General features: G+C 37.4%; 1 protein-coding gene and 1 pseudogene across 1 annotated transcript in view; both read right to left on the minus strand.

Annotated features, from left to right (window-relative positions):
- ITGA1 (integrin subunit alpha 1) overlaps positions 1-17,984 on the minus strand; it is a 164,563-nt gene that overhangs the window by 7,540 nt on the left and 139,039 nt on the right. Inside the window, exons 18-27 of the mRNA XM_053590825.1 lie at positions 17,236-17,346; positions 15,335-15,544; positions 13,697-13,777; positions 13,147-13,223; positions 10,237-10,326; positions 8,122-8,224; positions 4,943-5,056; positions 2,273-2,377; positions 2,019-2,123; positions 935-1,027 (exon numbers count right to left, since the gene is read on the minus strand). Of these exons, the coding sequence (XP_053446800.1) occupies positions 935-1,027; positions 2,019-2,123; positions 2,273-2,377; positions 4,943-5,056; positions 8,122-8,224; positions 10,237-10,326; positions 13,147-13,223; positions 13,697-13,777; positions 15,335-15,544; positions 17,236-17,346 (1,089 nt within the window). The remainder of the gene's footprint in view (positions 1-934; positions 1,028-2,018; positions 2,124-2,272; positions 2,378-4,942; positions 5,057-8,121; positions 8,225-10,236; positions 10,327-13,146; positions 13,224-13,696; positions 13,778-15,334; positions 15,545-17,235; positions 17,347-17,984) is intronic.
- On the minus strand, positions 3,565-4,239 carry LOC128587841 (60S ribosomal protein L10-like; annotated as a pseudogene).

The raw sequence follows: 17,984 nt of genomic DNA on the forward strand, positions 1-17,984 counted from the left end.
TCAACACAACGTATTTAGGAATCGAATGTACTTTTCCTCAATATAATTTATGCTTGTATTTTTCAGTGAAATGTTGACTTTTCTATGTGTGGAAGAACTCTCCATTTTGAATTGATCAGGTTAATGGCGCTTCATGAAGTAAATAAACATCACCTGCCAGTATTTTCCTTTTCCTTTAAAGGTGTGAATTTATCAGAGGTCATTGACATTGGAACAATTTGAAATAAGCAATTTTAAAAAGAACTTCAGAATGAAAGAGAGCCTCCAAACAGAATTTTCTGATTCCCACGGTGCTGTTCATTCACATGGGATATTTAAACTCTCCCATGACAAGAGGGGCAATCAAACTGAAGGGTCTGTGTCCCTAACAAGTACGTGCGTGGCCTTATCTTCTAAGAGGACAAGAGGACAAAACCCTCACATCTTTGTACTTTTGCCAAGAACTCAGGTCTGAATTTGTATTACGAAATAACATGGCATCTTTGCTTCAAGTTCCCAATGACTAAACGAAGAAAACTTTAAAAAATTTACACCTATTCTTGTAGAATATAATGATACTTTTTGTAAAGAAATTGTTTTTCAAGCCTGCTCTTCAGATGTCAGCTGCATTTTATAATGTCAGTTTTTAAGGAGTAAAGTTACAAATGCATCCTGTGTTATCAAGGTGAAAGTAAAAACATCTATTTACTGTGATAGAAGTGATAAAGCCAAACATGGCATGTTAATTGTAAATATCACGATTTTCCCAGTTTCTTGCAAGAGTAAGACTGAAATCACACTTGAAACTAATGAAGTGTAATTTGAAGCAAATAGTACCTGTCACTTATTGAGAGCAGTGCCAGTGACTGCTCGAGGGAATACAAGCAATTATAAAACATTATGTCACAAAATTGAGACTAAAGTGCCTGTTTTCAAAACTTAGAGTTGCACTTACCTCTCTTTTTTTATTGCTACTACTTAAAACCAGTGATGTATTTTCACTCTTAAGTTCTCCCCTTATGGTAAGATTTAAGCTGGAAAAATGGGCCTAAAAAGAAAACAAGGTTTGTTTTTAACATATTATGCTAATAAGAATGAGAGCTAGTTATATTTGAATAGTACAATTATTCAAGCACAGGTTTCTGAGATTAAAAACACTGCTTTTGTTAACTTCCTAAGGAAACTGGTAGTGTCAAATGATAGCTGTGTGCCTATCCCTCCCCTTTGGTTCCCCCAAATCCTCACTTAGATCCTTGTTATTGAATGGGAAAAAATTTCTAAATAATTTCTATTCAGATTTATCCTTAGAAAAAAGAAACCTCAAACTCTGCCTACCTGTAATGTAGGTAGGGCCAAACTAGCTGCAGTCTGCTAATGAGGTTCATGATAGAAGCACTCATTTAGGATTAAAACGTGAAATTGCCAATATTCAACATTTCATGACTTATAAAAATAGCAGCTTAATGTGATCAAACCTAAAAATGAGTTTCACGTGACTAAATACTTCCTCAGAAAGAAACAAGTAACATAAAATTCAATAAACTAAGTTTTAAAGTAGCTTTAAAACTCTTAGACGGGGTTTATAAGGGGTTAAAAATGTCTTTCAAACTGTGTTTATGTAGAATAAGAGTCTGGTAAAACATGATAAATCCATAATGTATGCCAGCTTTCTGCTTTGTTAGCACTGTTAAGGATTGTCACTCTATAACCTTTGCACCTTCGCTGAGTTTCAAAGTAGTAAGGTACGTGCAAGCTTTGGTACTGGGGATGTATTTATCTTTCAAGGTGCAAAGAAAAGGATAAGAGAGACCGAAAAAAGTATATGGATCTGCAAGGGACTTGAAGGTAACTAAGTTCTTAGTAGACAGGGAAGATGAGCCCCACATAGCGGTAAGTAGAGCTGGGACTTGGATCACACTCTCTTAGACTTCCAGTCTCACGTTCTTTCCAAACTTGCATCATGCCTTGCACATACCAAGTAGTGAAAAAGTATTTGTTGAGTTGATTCAATAGTTACATAGAACAATGCGATGACTTACTTTTATAAAAGTTGGTTTCCACAAGATAAGCGACACATTCACTTGGCTTATGTCAGAAGGAAGGAGATGACACGTGATGGTAGCAAATTTACACGTACTGCAGTCCTGTTAAAATGTCCAGAGGTGCATACGAGTATTCAGGACACTGAATCAACTCTACTGTAGTCAAACACTTCAGATAGTTATCTCTAAGTTGATATTAATTTTATTGACTTGGAAAGCCTAAGGTAACAATAGCATTTGTCCCAATTTACCAGAATTGTGCCTCGTTTGAGATCTTCAGATTTTGGTATAGTCCTTTTCTTTCCAGAGTTGATACCAAGAGGATCCTCGAGGATACGGGGTCTGCAGTTTGCATTCTAAGCAATGAAAAAAAAAATTTTTTTTTATCAGACAATGCCATATGTCAGAGGGGAAAATGAACTGGTTGGATAATGAGAAGATTCTGTGAATGATATCCATTGCCATAATGTAAGATCACCTTTGTTAAGTGAGCATAAGAAGAAGGCTGTTATGCACCAGCCACATGTCACAAAGTCATAGATGCCCACACCCAGATAGTAATTCCTGTTACCATGCTACTTTTGAATTTTGCTGAATACCAGTGAGGTTGTTAAGAAAAAGATAGAATGCTAGTAAAACTTACTATTACATTAGTAATGCACTCATTAATTTATTGCTGTCATCAAAGATTAGCTTGTAAATTTCCATAATACAGAGAGAGAAAAGAACCTTAAACCTTTATTGAGGAAAACAAGAGTTAGCTCTTGTGTTCTTCAAATGCTCCTATGGCTCATATGAGGGCTTCAGTTCTTTAGTATATGGCTCATATGACGGCTTATGAAACAGAATTAGAAAGAGAAGAAAGTTCATCTGTGTTTACGTATTCATCCAGTTGTTTTTTTGAGTCCCTGCACACCCAGGGTAAGACAGCCTGTGAGGGAAGGAGTGTTAAGTAGCCAGCCTGTGTTTGCGAGCTAACCGGTTCTCAGATTCTTTTTCTAGACTTAATCTAAAAAACACCCTGCTTCCCCAGTGCTTTCTACATTCTTGATAAAAGATAATAAGGATAAAAGTTCTTATGTAGTATGAAAATTACATTTTTTTTTCTCTTGTTAGCTTCTCACAAATCTGCTTTTTTTGGATTACAGTTAAATTCCAGAGATTTGTTTTCTTTGCCCTTAGGAAAGCCAACTAGCACTGCTGCCATTTCTTCTTTTCTGAGAATATTTTAAAAATATGTGAAAAGAAGACAGAATGTCAAATGCTGAAATAATATATGCATTAATTCAATATTTATCATGATTTTCCATGTTTTAGACATAGAAAGTTGATTATCAACTTATCTATAAGATAGGTGACAATAAGCAACTATCTACAGATGAATGAGTAAATAATACTGTACTATTTTAAGCTCACTGGTGTGTGCAAAGGAACAATTATGTCTCTTGATAGGGTTGTTTGATTACTAAAAACTAATTAACATGTAATAAACATTTCAGCCATAGATCAATAATTAGTTATCCATAGTCTGGTGGATTTTTTTTTAACAGGAAGTAGGATTTATTGGTAAGTGTAAATAAGGGGGCAGCACAGTGGAAGCCCGTAGGAGTGTGGGGTCTACCCACTTGTCCAGAGGGTCATCACTGAGGATGTATTTGACCTCAAGGCCATCTAGGATAAACCACTTCTCAGCCACCATGCCTTCAAATTCATGTGCATTAAGCTTGTACAGCCCCACTTCTTGGAGATTCACATCTTCTTCTGGCAGCCAGGGAATCTGAACTTGGCCCTGTGCAGGGCTTCAGTCACGTGCTCCTTGTTCTGCAGTTTGGTGGGGATGGACATACTGACTTAGTCAATGTGAACCTTGGTCACAGTGCCCCTGGCATGGCGTCTACCTGTCTGGAGCCTGTCAACCCCAGCACAGGACAACATCTTGTTGATGTGGATAATGTGGAAGGGGTGGAACCACACTGAGATACAAAAGCCACCTTTCCTACAGTGTTTTACCATGCACTTGTTGGCAGAAAATGAGCAGCCTCTGGGGCTTCTGAGGAGAGCTGTTCGTAATCATCTGACACCATGTGGCCACAGAGGGGCTGTCTTCTGCCCCAGGTCAAAGATGGAATCTTAGCATCAGGGACACTTGGCAGAAAGCAGACTTTGAGTATGGCTAGTTCTTACAATATCGGTAATATCGGGCCAGGCAGCAGCCCATGGCAATCCCAGGATCTGATGGTGAGCTTGCAGCCAGTCTTAATCACCATGCCAAAGGAGAAGAGAGGACTCTGGTGAATTAAATAGTGACCCCACAAAAGACAGGCCCAAGTCCTAACCCCTAAAACCTGGGAGTGTGACCTTATTTAGAAATAGGATCTTTGCTGATGTAATTAAATTAAAGATCTTCAGATGAGATTGTTCTGGATTTAGGGTGAGTCCTAAATCCAATGATAAATAAATCCATGAAGAAACAGGTTGATACAGAAAAGAACACACAGAAACACAGAAGAGCACGTGATGATGGAGGCTGAGGCTGGAGTTAGGTTGCCGAAATCCAAAGGTCGGCAGCAGCCATTTGCAGGTGGGAGAGGGGCGTAAAACATTCTCCTTCCATGGCTCCACAGGGAGTCAACAGCTCAACATTGGACTTCCCACATCCAGAACTGTGAAAGGATACATTTCTGTTTTTTTCTGTTGTTTTTAGTCACCCAATTTGTGGTAATTCATCACAGCAGTCCTACAGATAACATGTCTACTAAATAACCAGTGGAAGTTATCCTTATTATTTGTTAATTTTCTAAATGCCTCTCCATATTACTTTGGTAAAAACTCTTTATCACTAGTGGCACATAAGACAAAAGGCATAATCAAAGTGAAAGAGATAGCAGTAAGGACATACTTCCAGGGTACACAGGACTCACATCAGAAGATGACCATCCAGTTGGGTACAGCACAGGGTAACCATCTGATGTCAAATTGGGGAATGAAATTGACAGCTGAAGTTCTGGCATTGGAAAATGTCCACTTTTCCTGATCTATGGGAAAACACAGAAATATAATCCTGCCTTCCTCTTTCTACTGCATCCTTTCTGTCTTAAGTAGGATTGGGGTTTTTAATTGATGGATTAAGTTGTGTACTATTTTGAATCACCAAATTAATACAAACAATTCATGGCACTGTACAGAGGACTGGGTTAATAAAACTAGCAAGAAAATATAGATATTTCATGGTTAGTGGTGCTATGATCAGCTACAAACATACTGTTCCTCCCTTCTCCACTCCCCAAGTAGAACTAGGATTAAAGGAGAATGAGAATTGAACATTTTTCTGTTACTAGGCTCTTGCCAGGCTCACTGTCCTTTCTAACATGCCAAGCTTTGGGGAGCTGGAAAAGAAGGAGATCGTTTACCTATCCATGTGGAACAGTGTAGCACACTTTTGCCTTTACCCAGGTTTTTCATAATTACCTAAACCCATAAATTGTCTCTAACTAGATGGGATCTGCTACCCCATACAGGCAAGTTGGACTCCCATCTGCTTCCTTCACACAATGCTATTTCCAGCCAGGGCTATTGTGTGTCTGGCTGTGGATAGTCTGGTCTGACGTAAGGTTCCATCTCAACCTCTATTTGTTTGTATCCACTAACAGAATTACCACTCAGTATCACACTCTGCTAGCAGTTGTGAGTGTAGCTTGGAGGGGAGATGGGTAGGATGAAGCTCAGCAGGAAGTGGAACTTGTGATCCGGAAGTGCTTTCCTGCTTAGAAGGTGCAAGCCAATTGGGGCAACCAGGTGCCTGGCCCTCCTTCCTACCCTCAGGCAAGCTCTCCAGGCTCTTGGCCTAAGGTGTCCTTGCACAGCATCTTTAGAGAAGCAGGGAGCTCCTTGATTTGCATAGATAGATGCCAGGAAATCCCCTGACCTAACTGAGACTTCTCGTCTGAGAGCTACTCAGACATGGAGCAATTTAGTGATTGCTAAAGATTAACTCCATCCCTTAATCTGGGAATTCTGGACATCCCTGACCAGCTGTGTGTGCAGCTCTTAAACATGCCACTTGGCTCTTTCTTTTCATAGTAATATGTCCTGGGCTTGCCTAGCATGGACACCCGGTCAAATTCTGTTTCTTGATAGTTAGTCAGAAATCGTGTGTTCTGTAATGTTTTTTTTTCTTGATTAAAAAATGCTCCTTGTAAAAGTACTGGGAAAATGCTGAAAATAAGCAAAAATAAAAGTTACCTGCAATTATTCAAAGGTCTTGGTAAAATTTCAATTTAAGTTACTTATTCTTATTATTTGCATTTATGAATATTTTATAAAATGTATTTCACCAAAAATAGAAAGTTTTGTATCCTGGCTATACCTCAATAACAGCCACAATGTTAATAATCACTGTTGATGACATGCCACACATGGCCAGTCTTCTCACTTACAGTATTGCCTTTAACACTGCTAACAACCCGAGGAGGTAGATTCCTTTATCTCTGTTTTATCTATGAGGTAATGAGGTTAGAATGGGAATCAAAAACTTCCAAGATCACAGAGACAATAAAAAGCAGAATTAAGGTTTCTTCGTCCAAAACGTACCCTCTAATCTATTTTAATAAACTCTCTCTTCATATCATGTACTCTTCATTGAATATAGGATAATTTAAGTAATTTTATGCTGTTAAGCTTTTAGACTGTGCCCATGTTTTAATTTTTAAACTAACATCAATAACATTGTGATTATCCCTGAAATCTCTGAATCACAAATAATTTCCTAGGGAAAATTCCTAGCAGTAAAGTTACTGTTAAAAAACTGTTTTTTTTTTTTTTTTTTTTGGTTTTGTTTTTGCAGTTTCTGGCCGGGGCTGGGTTTGAACTCACCACCTCCAGCATATGGGGCTGGTGCCTTACTCCTTTGAGTCACAGGCGCTGCCCAAAACTGTTATTTTTTTTTTTAATTAATTCCATTACTCTACTTCTAGGATTTACCTTAGCAAAACAGTCGGAGATACACACAGAGATCTATGCTCAATGGTATTCCATAAGAATGTCATTTTTATCAACATTATTTATAATAGGGTGTACCTGCTTCAAATTTGGACTTTAATGAGTTACAATATAGGAACCATTCAAAACTTTTCGTTTTATTTCTTTCTTGTTGTTTGTTGAATTCTCTTATCTAGGAAAAGTGAATAAGGCTGGAGAAACCTGACAGCCTGAATTCCAAACATTTATCCCAGAATCTAGTAGAGTGCTTGGCATTGATGCTAATTTCCAGGGTATAGCTTATCACAGGAAGTTCAGCAGAGAGCACAAATAAAAACAATGCAATTCATCTGCACAGTATACATTTATATCCACTTTATAAGAGAACTTCCTTTTTCATTGTTCCCAAAGAGCAATTCCCAAAGAGATCTAGACTGTCTTTGTTTATAATTATGTTGCATTACTTCATACTTGTGAATATGTATTTAATCCATTTGCGTTGGCTCCCCTTTTCTCCTAATATTAATGTGAGTCTGTCTATAAATAGCATCACTAAAATAAAATTCTGTGATTCTTTGCCATAATGGGTAAGAAAAAAATTTTGTGAAGGATTCCAAAAGAAAAATAAATATAATGGAAAATACACTTAAGGAGGTGATAGAACCAACCTCAGTAATTTATGGTATTTTGTATATAAAAGATAGCAATGAACAGAATAAGATACATATTTATGTAAAGAAAAATGTTATAAAGGCAATGTTGACATTATTATCTGAAATAGTCATAATTATTAAAAAGGTACTTTTCTCAGTCATACTGAGAAAATAATGTAAATGAAATCTACAGGCAGATAGGTAGTATCTGTATGGTCCCATAGTTAATTTTTTTTTCTAGGAATTCATTCTAATTAATTGTGTCTCATCATGAGGAAATTAGAAATGTAAGTCTTTAAAACTGATTCAAAATATAATTACCATCACTTTAAATAAAGCATTTAAAAATAATATGCTGGAAAATAGAAATTAAACATTAAAACAGCATGTTTCTGTGTGTCTATTAATACTTTTATTTACAAATTTACACATAACTCCTTTAGAATAACAATTTAGAGGTAATTTCTTACCAAGTAGAAGACATTAATTTCATTTCCAATGTCCTCAGTAGAATTAATAACTTCTGCGACTGTCTCATTGGCCGCAATGGAAATGTGATATTCACTTGCAGAGCTTTAAAAAGTTAATTGGAAGAAGAAAAATAAAACACAACAAAAATTAAATTTTATTTGGTCTCACTCTTTCTTCTCTCCACACCATGTAATTCAACAAAAATTATTTACAGAGATTTCAATCAGAGGGGAATTCTTTTACCCTGAATTACTGTATAATTTAGTTCTATTATCACTGATTCTTATTTAACTCTAAAATGCTAAAATATATGCAGTTTTTTCAAAGTAAAATTTCATTGATAGGAAGTAAGACGTTTTCATGAATTCACTAATACCATTTATATTTAGTGAATATTCAAGCTAAAAATTGGTATTGTTAGCAGTGGTGAATTTTAAATAGATTTAAAAAATTGTTTACCTTTTCACGATTTAAAGTTCTACATTTATCACTAAATTTAGAAGTGCAATTTTCTCTGTACAACTTATCCATGTTCTTTGGATGAACTTGGTAGACTAAAAGAACATACTTTTTTTTTTTTTTTTTTTTTTAGAAAATTTTAACTTTATCTGACAGAAAATAACACTGAAGTAGTCTTCATTCTAACAATACAACATGTTTAAACAATAGAAAAGTAACCTTTACTCTAACAATATAATAATAAAGTAACCTTTGCTTTTAAGCAGCTTCAGTCAAGAGAAGACAATAAAAAATATTTATAAATGTTTGCCAAAATTTGATTTTAAGTAAGTGGAAAATCTCTAGGAAAAATCAGTGAACCAACAAAAGTGGATACAGCAAAACAAACCAGTCAATAGAATTACAGGCTGAGAAATATAATCAGCACTTACATGTATATACTCCAACTTCTTATTTTTGTGGTCTCTTATCAGTAAAGAGAAAATGTCATGGAAAATAAATTAATAAAATGATGAGTCTTTTAGACTAAACTGAACTTACCTCCGATTCTTAGGCCTTTTGAATAGATTGCACGTATTTATTTAGCAAAAGATTGGAATTCTGCTTAAGTAAGAGAATTTATAGAGGTAAAGTTTGTCAACATGTATTTTAAGCTCACACTTTTGGGGATACATTCTCAGGTCTTCTTTAACGTGGGAGCTTTCTCATATAATTTTGACTTGGATTCTTTCCATTCACATTTGTTTATGTAATTTCAGGAGGAATACTGAACATCTGAGTCGTGGATTATACTAATAAACTAACAATTGCAGAGGTTTTAAATATTAAAAAAAGTTTGTCAACATGGTTGGTGTTTGGATAAACAGTTCTTAAAGAGAAAAAAAGGTTTATGAAGAGTGGAATAAATAAATAGGTCTTGTCAATGAGAAATGCTTTAATTATGCGTGTCTGGATTAGGCAGGTCACTCAGATCCCACAGGATGAAGATGAGGGCCAAGAAATATGTTGGGGACCTCTAAGAAAACATTGTCTTTGCAAAGGACTTGTGGGTCTCCCATCTGCATTTAGGAGTTAGGACTGGGCTGCTGATGCAATCTATTCTAACTGGCTCTTCTCATTTTGGATTATTTAGTATAACGGTTCTCAGACATTAGGGTGCATGAGAATTACCTGGGGCTTGTTTTATAAAGATCGTTGGGCCCTGTCTCCAGAATTTCTGATTCAGTAGGTATGGGGTGGTGCTGGAGAATTTGCCTCTCTACCAAGTTCTCAGGTGATGCTGATCTTCCAGACTAGACCACACTTCAAGAACCACACTGGGGGCTCGACGCCTGTAGCACAGTGGTTACTGTGTCAGCATACACCAAAGCTGGTGGGTTCGAACCCCACCCGGGCCAGCTAAACAACAATGACAACTGCAACAAAAAATTGCTGGGCATTGTAGCAGGCACCTGTGGTCCCAGCTACTTGGGAGGCTGAGGCAAGAGAATCGCCTAAGCGCAAGAGTTTGAGGTTGCTGTGAGCTATGATGCCACAGCACTCTACCAAGGGCGACAGAGTGAGACTCTGTCTCAAAAACAAACAAACAAACAAAAAAAAGAACCACACTGGGTTAAACAGAAAGGCATTGACATAAAAATTCATTTTTCTCCTACCTGTAAAACTGTAGACCAACTTCATATTTTACTGGGATAGAAATGTTTACTTCATTATCAGAAAGGGTTTCAGGAGGTTCTTCACTGTCACTAGAAAAATACATAGCACATTCAGACAAATCATTAAACTATTGATTTTATAAAGGAGTAAAATTTTTGATTTTTTTTTCCACTGGGGTGAGGAGAGGGGTCAGGGATGGGTTTTTAGCACATTCAGACAAATCATTAAACTACTGATTTTATAAAGGAGTAAAATTTTTGATTATTTTTTTTTTCACTGGGGTGAGGAGAGGGGTCAGGGATGGGTTTTGTTCAAAGTTCCCACATTGATTCTCATGTGCAGCCACAGTTTTCAACCAAACTGATTTATGCTTCTCAAAATTCTGTGACTGATAGGAATCCCCAGGTTTTATTGTTAACACACACAGTTTTTTTTTTTTTTTCTCTCTTTTTTTTTTGAGGCAGAGCCTCAAGCTGTTGTCCTGGGTAGAGTGTCGTGGCATCACAGCTCAGAGCAACCTCCAACTCCTCGGCTTAAGTGATTCTCTTGCCTCAGCCTCCCAAGTAGCTGGGACTACAGGCTCCCGCCACAACACTTGGCTATTTTTTTGGTTGCAGTTGTCATTGTTGTTTGGCAGGCCTGGGCTGGATTCGAACCTACCAGCTCTGGTGTATGTGGCTGGCGCTGTAGCTGCCTGAGCTACAGGTGCCGAGCCAACACACACAGTTTTATTATACTCTCAGAAATGTGGGTTTAGTAAGTACAAATTTGGTCCCAGGAATTTATATTTTTAATGCAAATCATCCTAGGTGACTTTTATTTATTTATCACCCGTGAGGACCTTAAAAAGAGAAGTAACTAGGGTCACAGAGCTGAGAGGATATCTAAAATCTTCTCTATTCTCATTTAAATAGTCCCTCTAGCTTCTTGGGAGACTGAGGCAAGAGGATTGCTTGAGCTCAGGAGGGAGAGGATGCTGTGATCTATGATGCCACAGCACTCTAACCTGGGGCAACAGAGTGAGACTTTGTTTCAGAAAAAAAAAAAAGATGTAAATAGTCCTTCCATACTAAGTACTTGATACTTATATTATTTCTTAAGCACTTATTTATTTCCTTGACTTTGGTTATCATTTTAATTATGTATTATGTAAACACATGTATAAGTGTATATGTATAACTACACACACACACACACACATATCTCACGTTCCCCTGAATTAAAAAAAACATGTGTGAGTGATACATGAGCGATGAACATGGTCTCTGGGGCCAAACAACAGGATTGTACTTGGACACTGATACACTTGGGTAAGTTATTTTATCTCTGTGCCTTGGTTTCTTCATCTATAAAATGGGGATTTTATCATTATATGATCTATAAATAATGAATAAGTGTGTAATAAATACAAAGATTGTGCCAACAACATAGGAAACGCTCAGTAGATGTTAACTTCCACTACTCTTAGGCATATCATACACATCCCTCCACCAACTGAGCAGACACCTGGCCTGTTATTTCAGGGCACCAGCCCCGAGGATTCTTTAATGGCCCTGCTTATTTGCCAGTGAATTGAAATGAGCTATAGGCAGTGAAACTGCACAGTGCCTTGACTTACTGGTAGCTGTGTGACTGGACTCTAGTATGAATGACCCCTTTCTCTCTCATCTCTTCTACACTGCCGCCTTCCTAAGGAGCAGCTCTGTACACACATATGACTTCACCTTTCAGAAACTTTTCTGGCTCCTTATGGCGTGATCAATATTAGGAAAAAAATGCCTTGTTCTGGCATTCAGTACTTAGAATAACATGGCAGGATGTATATTCTCTGTTTACTCTCCATTACTACTTAATACATGCTTTACTTTTCAGCTAACATTTATTACCCAATATTCCTCAGCTGGTCTACCTTTGAGTTTGTGATCAAGCTGTATATTTTGCCTGAAATGCTCTTTGAGAAGTTCCTTCTCAGTTATGATTTCCCAGATAAACCTTTCTTGGGTTCTCATTGCCAGAGGATATTATTTCAGCCTCTAATAAGTCTCTGACACATGGTTTACGTTTCTATGACAGATTGCCCTTACTCTGTTCTGTATTAAAATAATTTTACACCAGTCTCGACCCCCTACTGTAACATTTATCCCAAGAAGAATTTAATGTCCTTAGAAATTTTTATCTTTTTTATGGTGAATAATTCAATATCTTGTCTGTAACAGGGGTCAAATAAATATTTTTGAGTTGAATTGGACATTCAGAATTAATTCATCTATTTATTCACTTTTTTCATTTATTCATTTACTTTATATATATTTGGCAATTATTATATTCCAGGCACAATACTAGTTACTGAATAATAAAACATTAATTATAAAAGACAGTACTTAATCTTACTGTTGATGGCCCAGTGAAAAATTATACTTAGAAAAAAGTTATACCATTTTTCAATTTCCTTATTTGCTTTTGTGTTTTATACCTTTCAGGAGCTCTGACTGTTCTGATTCAAATTTATTGAACTACAAATGGATATCATAAAACTTTAAGAACATCTAATGATTCAGCTGACCTTGATGGGTAGCCACCAAAAGTTTTAAATTAGCAGAGCTTATAAAATTTTCATGAATTTAAATGAAATTCAGCAGGTACAAGTGACTATAATATATTCCACAGCTTATAGAACCAATATTTAATTTATTGGTGAATTATTTTTATTAACAGAAAATTTCTTTATTTTGCTAATTACTCTTAAGGATGTTTTTGTGAAGCAAAGTGGGCCATTGCCTTCCACCTCTATTGATGTCATATCAGCTGTGAGAAGCTGCCAGTGAGTCCATAAAGCAAAACATTCCAAACAACACGAAAGAAATGATGTCGATATCTACCCATTCCCCACTACATACACATAAACCAACCTTGTTGCACTTAAATGAATGGTCACATTTTCCATGAGACGAGATGTGTTAAACTGAAATAGTATTTTGAAAGTTACCTGTGAAATAAAAAATATACCTTTAGTTTAGTAACAGATAAAAAGGGTTATTTTGATTATAATATTCAAATTAGAAATGATATTACCTAAACTCAATTATGAAGTGATTTAAGAAACATTATCTTACAAAACAAAATTGCATCACATCTCAAAAATAGGTGGAATATAATATTCATATATTATATTCTTTGTATTATGTTCATGTATTATAGTCATTGTTAGTACTCCTGGGAATACTAACAGCCTTGCATGTTGCTATTGTTATAGTCTGAATGTTTATGATTAAGTTTCAGTATGTGAATTTGGGGGCTCACAAACATTCAAACCAGAGCAGATTCCAAGCTGTCATAATTCTGAACTCATTTTTTTCCGTCTGCGTTACCTTAAACTACCATCAGAAGGATTTATATATTTGTCTTTGAGTACATTATTTTTTATATTCAATTGCCACGTGTATTATGTCGTCTACTCACCATCTCCCCACTTCTCAGGAAAGGATATCCAACTTTGCACGTGATATTACGTTTGGATTCACAGCTGTCTTTTTGGATAGCCTAGGAAGAGAAAGTAAACAGAGTTAGAACTGACAAGCAGGTAAAATACTTGAACTTGTTTTTTTTTTTTAATTTTAATTTTCTTTTTTTGTCTTTAAAAATTTTCCCAGATGTGCCTTGGAAACTGCCTGGCCAAGATTGGTCTCTTCAGTTTAGCTGGGAGAGCCATGGCATCCTTCGACCACCTGTTCTACAGCCCAGGGACTCACGGGAATCTAAAACCATCACGTGAAGGTGCTGGAAAGACAAAGCGCATCTCACTGCCTTGCCACAATCCTCAGTTGGAAGATGGGAGTAGTGACAGCCCCTGCCTCACCGGGTGAGGGCAGGGGCTGGACTGGATCATCCACACATCCCCGACTGAGTTTAGCGAGGTGGATAACAGCCTGGCTCCGGCCTGTGACTGCCAGGATTTAAATGTTGACTTTGTCGCTGTTAGCTTCTTCCTTGCCAAGATTCCTCACCCCAGGGAGGTTTGTCCTACTCTATTTCATCAAACCTAAAATGCCTTTGCACGTGCGATACACCGTTATTTAATGTATCAATAGGAAGGAGAAATAATGCTGCCAGGTAAATAAATATGGTATCAATTGTAAGATGCAATTATAGAAACGTTAAAAGGTGAAAAAAGGGTCTATCTGTGAATCTCTGCACTATACAATAGAATCTCTACAGTGGACCACTTCCCTACATTGACCACCTCCTTTTTTTTCTTTAAATTAAGTCATAGCTGTATACATTAATGCAACCATGGGGTACAATGTGCTGGTTTTATATATAATCGGAAATATTTTCATCAAACTGGTGAACATAGCCTTCATATTCTACATTTAGTAAATTTTACATGTACCCTTGTAAGATGCACCATAGGTGTGGTCCCATCAATTACCCTACCTCCACCCATCCTCCACCACCTCCTTAAGTTGATCTAATTTTCCTAGACTGGACATGAACCACATGTGTTCAATGGACCTCCACTGTTTGTCACAGTGACCTTGGGGAATCAACTCACAGAGGTTCTACTCTAGCAATACCTACTTACAGAAGAATTCATGAGAACTAAATAAGTGAAATTCTTACACCAGCACCTAACACGTTAGAAATTAATAAGACAGCATCACTTTATACAAATCTCTTCCCAAAATAAAAATTTTGCATATAAAAGGGGAAATGGTGTCTTATTTTCCTTAAGGTAAATTTTTTAAATTTTAAACAGAGGCCCCTCTCTGCATCTACATAAACTGCTTTGGTTTTGATGTCACGCTTATTGTTTTATTTGACTCAGTCTCAATTTCAGTGGTTTAAGGATTCTGTGAAACATGCAGTTTTGATCCATTATATATCCTTTCCTCATTCTGAATCTATGTACCTTTGAAGAAATAAAACAAAAGCTTTTAAAGAAAAGTTTGGTACTTTCACAATTAGCCGCAATTTTGTACAAAATGCTTTCTTTTCTTCTAAAATAACTATCACAAAAGCAACTAGCTCAGCAGCATGAAAAGCAGGTTCCATAAATGATTGTTATGAGGATAAGTAAATGAAAAAGTAAAAGTTTACCTCAATTCCTGAAAAGATTAGATTTGGAGAATAATGCACTATCGTCCTGGTGTTATAGGCACTGTCTTTTTTGTTTTTGACTGTGAGGCTGACGTTGAACTTATCATTCTGGGATCTGACAATAAGTAGGCCCTTTTCTGTGGCAGACACATCCAGGCTGAGATCTGAGATACACTTGTCCTTGTTCCCACAGTCTTTAGCAAAGGGGATCTGTAGTGGTGAAAGTAAACTATTTTTCAAAATTTAGTTAAGCATTATTGAAAATCACCTCTCCATCTGTGTAAGAAAAATGACATTTTGGCAAAATAGGTTAAGCAATTCATAAAGAGAATCAATTTCCACTGCAAAAACCTTAAGAAATCTCGTATTTATATCCGTAATTTGTAGAGGAAAAGAATAAAATTTTACTAAAGGATATAAATTCTTCTAGTCCTTTTAAGAATACACAGTTTTCATGGATGTTTTTCACTGGAGGAGAACAGTTTCAGAATATCAAGTCAAGTGTTCCAAGATCTAAACCTATTCAATTCGAATTAAGAAATTTTCTGTTAAAAAGAATCAAGTGCATGGGAATGTCATAAAGCTCAGTCAAGAGGGTGGAACATGGTTAAGTCACCAGGAGTATTGCTTGATTCTTCTCCCCCATTAATCCATCACCAAGCACTATCCATTGTACTCTTTCTAAATGTTAATATCTCCCCAAGCCTTCCTTGCTTCTCCATTCTCACCGCCACCTCTCACCCAGCATCTTTGCCTCCCTGAACTAGTTAACAGCCTCCCGTTGGTCTCTTGCTCCCACCCGATTCCCCTCCAATCACTCTGCACTCCACGGCATCTCGTCCCTTGAATGAACCACATGAAAGCCTTCAGCTGCATTGCGCTGCTCTTTAAAGTTTAGGATTTGTGCAGTGGCACGGTCCTGACAAATCCAGCCCCTGTCTTGGCCTCCTGCCTCACCTCACATCCCCCTGCCTGGGCTCTGTAGCTTCAGCCACACTAGTGAGTACGGTTTAATTTCCTTCACATCTCAGGGCCCTTATACATATTTTCCCTCTGTCCCCACCCGCCGCCCCCATTCCTTTAAACAGGATGGATGGTTTTCCAGGGCTTGACTTGAATCTCTCAGCTGCAGGGGGCTCTCCTGACTCCCCAGCCGAGATAGAAGTTCCTGCAGAGCTCTGAAATTCTGCACAGCATACGATCTAGTTACCACGTCCTACCCGTTTTCTAGGTCAGACTTTGAGCTCCAGTGTCTAGGATGTTTGTGACAATAAATACATGTAGGAAGGAAGGGACAGTAGAAGACATGTGTATGGAGAAAATGAATTCTTGATCCCTAACATTCCCTCCATTGGGGCGTCACTCGGGACATCTGCTCCTTTCTCCCTTCACTTCACTCTGAGCGAGAGGGCAGTGGACTCTGACTCTGAAAGCAGAAACCGAGCAAAGACAGTTCAGTCCTTTTCTCTCCCTCTGCTGTGGGGCAGCAGCGTGCCCCCCAGGAAGGGTAGACTGGGCTCTACTCCTCCAGTTTGCAAATTTTATGAGGTGGGTGACTGTGATAAAAGTCCAAGATGGGCCAGCACTGCTGATGACCTACTTGTTATCTGTGGTCTGGGTCTGTGCTTCAGTGTAAGGACACCCATGATACCCACACCGGGCCCTGCGAGCTGGCATTTACTAAAATGGAGGGGATGTCTTTCCATGGGTTTTGAATTCAGGGTGTCACATATATTAGTTCCCTTAAACTTCAAAATTATGAAATTAGAAGGGTTGGGAAAAGTCTATAAGAGTCTAATTCTTTTTTATTTATTTATTTATTTATTTAATCGATTCAGGGTTTTGTGTTTATGTGTTTCAAGGTTTTTCCTGATATACGTACAAATAGGCATCCAACTTACATGTTCGTGTACTGAGTTTGGTAGCGAATCATCAAGAACAGGTCCATTTTCTGGATCAGTAAGATTAAAATCCAAAGTTATTCTCACAGAGTCTTGAAAGTCATGCTTGTCCTAGAGGTTGAAATGTAAGACATGTCATTGGCGTCATATTTAACAATGTGCTCATCTTGCTGTGGCTTCCTTGTTCTGCACCTGTTGGCCAGGCTTACTAGAACATTCTTCTGCACCAAATCTGGGGTATGACTGCCTCAGGCTTTTGGCTTGCTGGAGGGGGACTGGCATTCCATTTGGACAAGGAGCACATCTGGAATGCAGAGGCTTCAGAATACGGCCGGTGACTCACCTGAAGCTCTGCAGTGGGCTCAATGGAGGGATGGGCTGTGTCAGGATACGCCATCCTGAGCTATTCATGTAATAACAATTTTGTTTCTTGAGACCTCAAGCTAAAAATCACTACATAATACTTCTAGGAAACTCTCCCAACTTCTGAAGGACAAACTTTCTTTAAATTGAGTTGCATTTTATTAATATGCCATATACTTGGAACTATAAGAAATTAATGACATAAAATGATAATGAAATCATGTGACTATGATTAATATTAACACTGTTACCAATAACGATTATTTTTTGCAGAGTGCTCAAAATGATGAGCTCTCTCTATATATGTATGACTGTGAATTATTTCCTCTAAGACAAATAACTATCATGGTCCTTATTTTACAGATAAAAAACTTCTAAGAGACTAA

The sequence above is a fragment of the Nycticebus coucang genome, chromosome 1 (genome assembly GCF_027406575.1).
Source record: "Nycticebus coucang isolate mNycCou1 chromosome 1, mNycCou1.pri, whole genome shotgun sequence".
Classification (NCBI taxonomy): domain Eukaryota; kingdom Metazoa; phylum Chordata; class Mammalia; order Primates; family Lorisidae; genus Nycticebus; species Nycticebus coucang.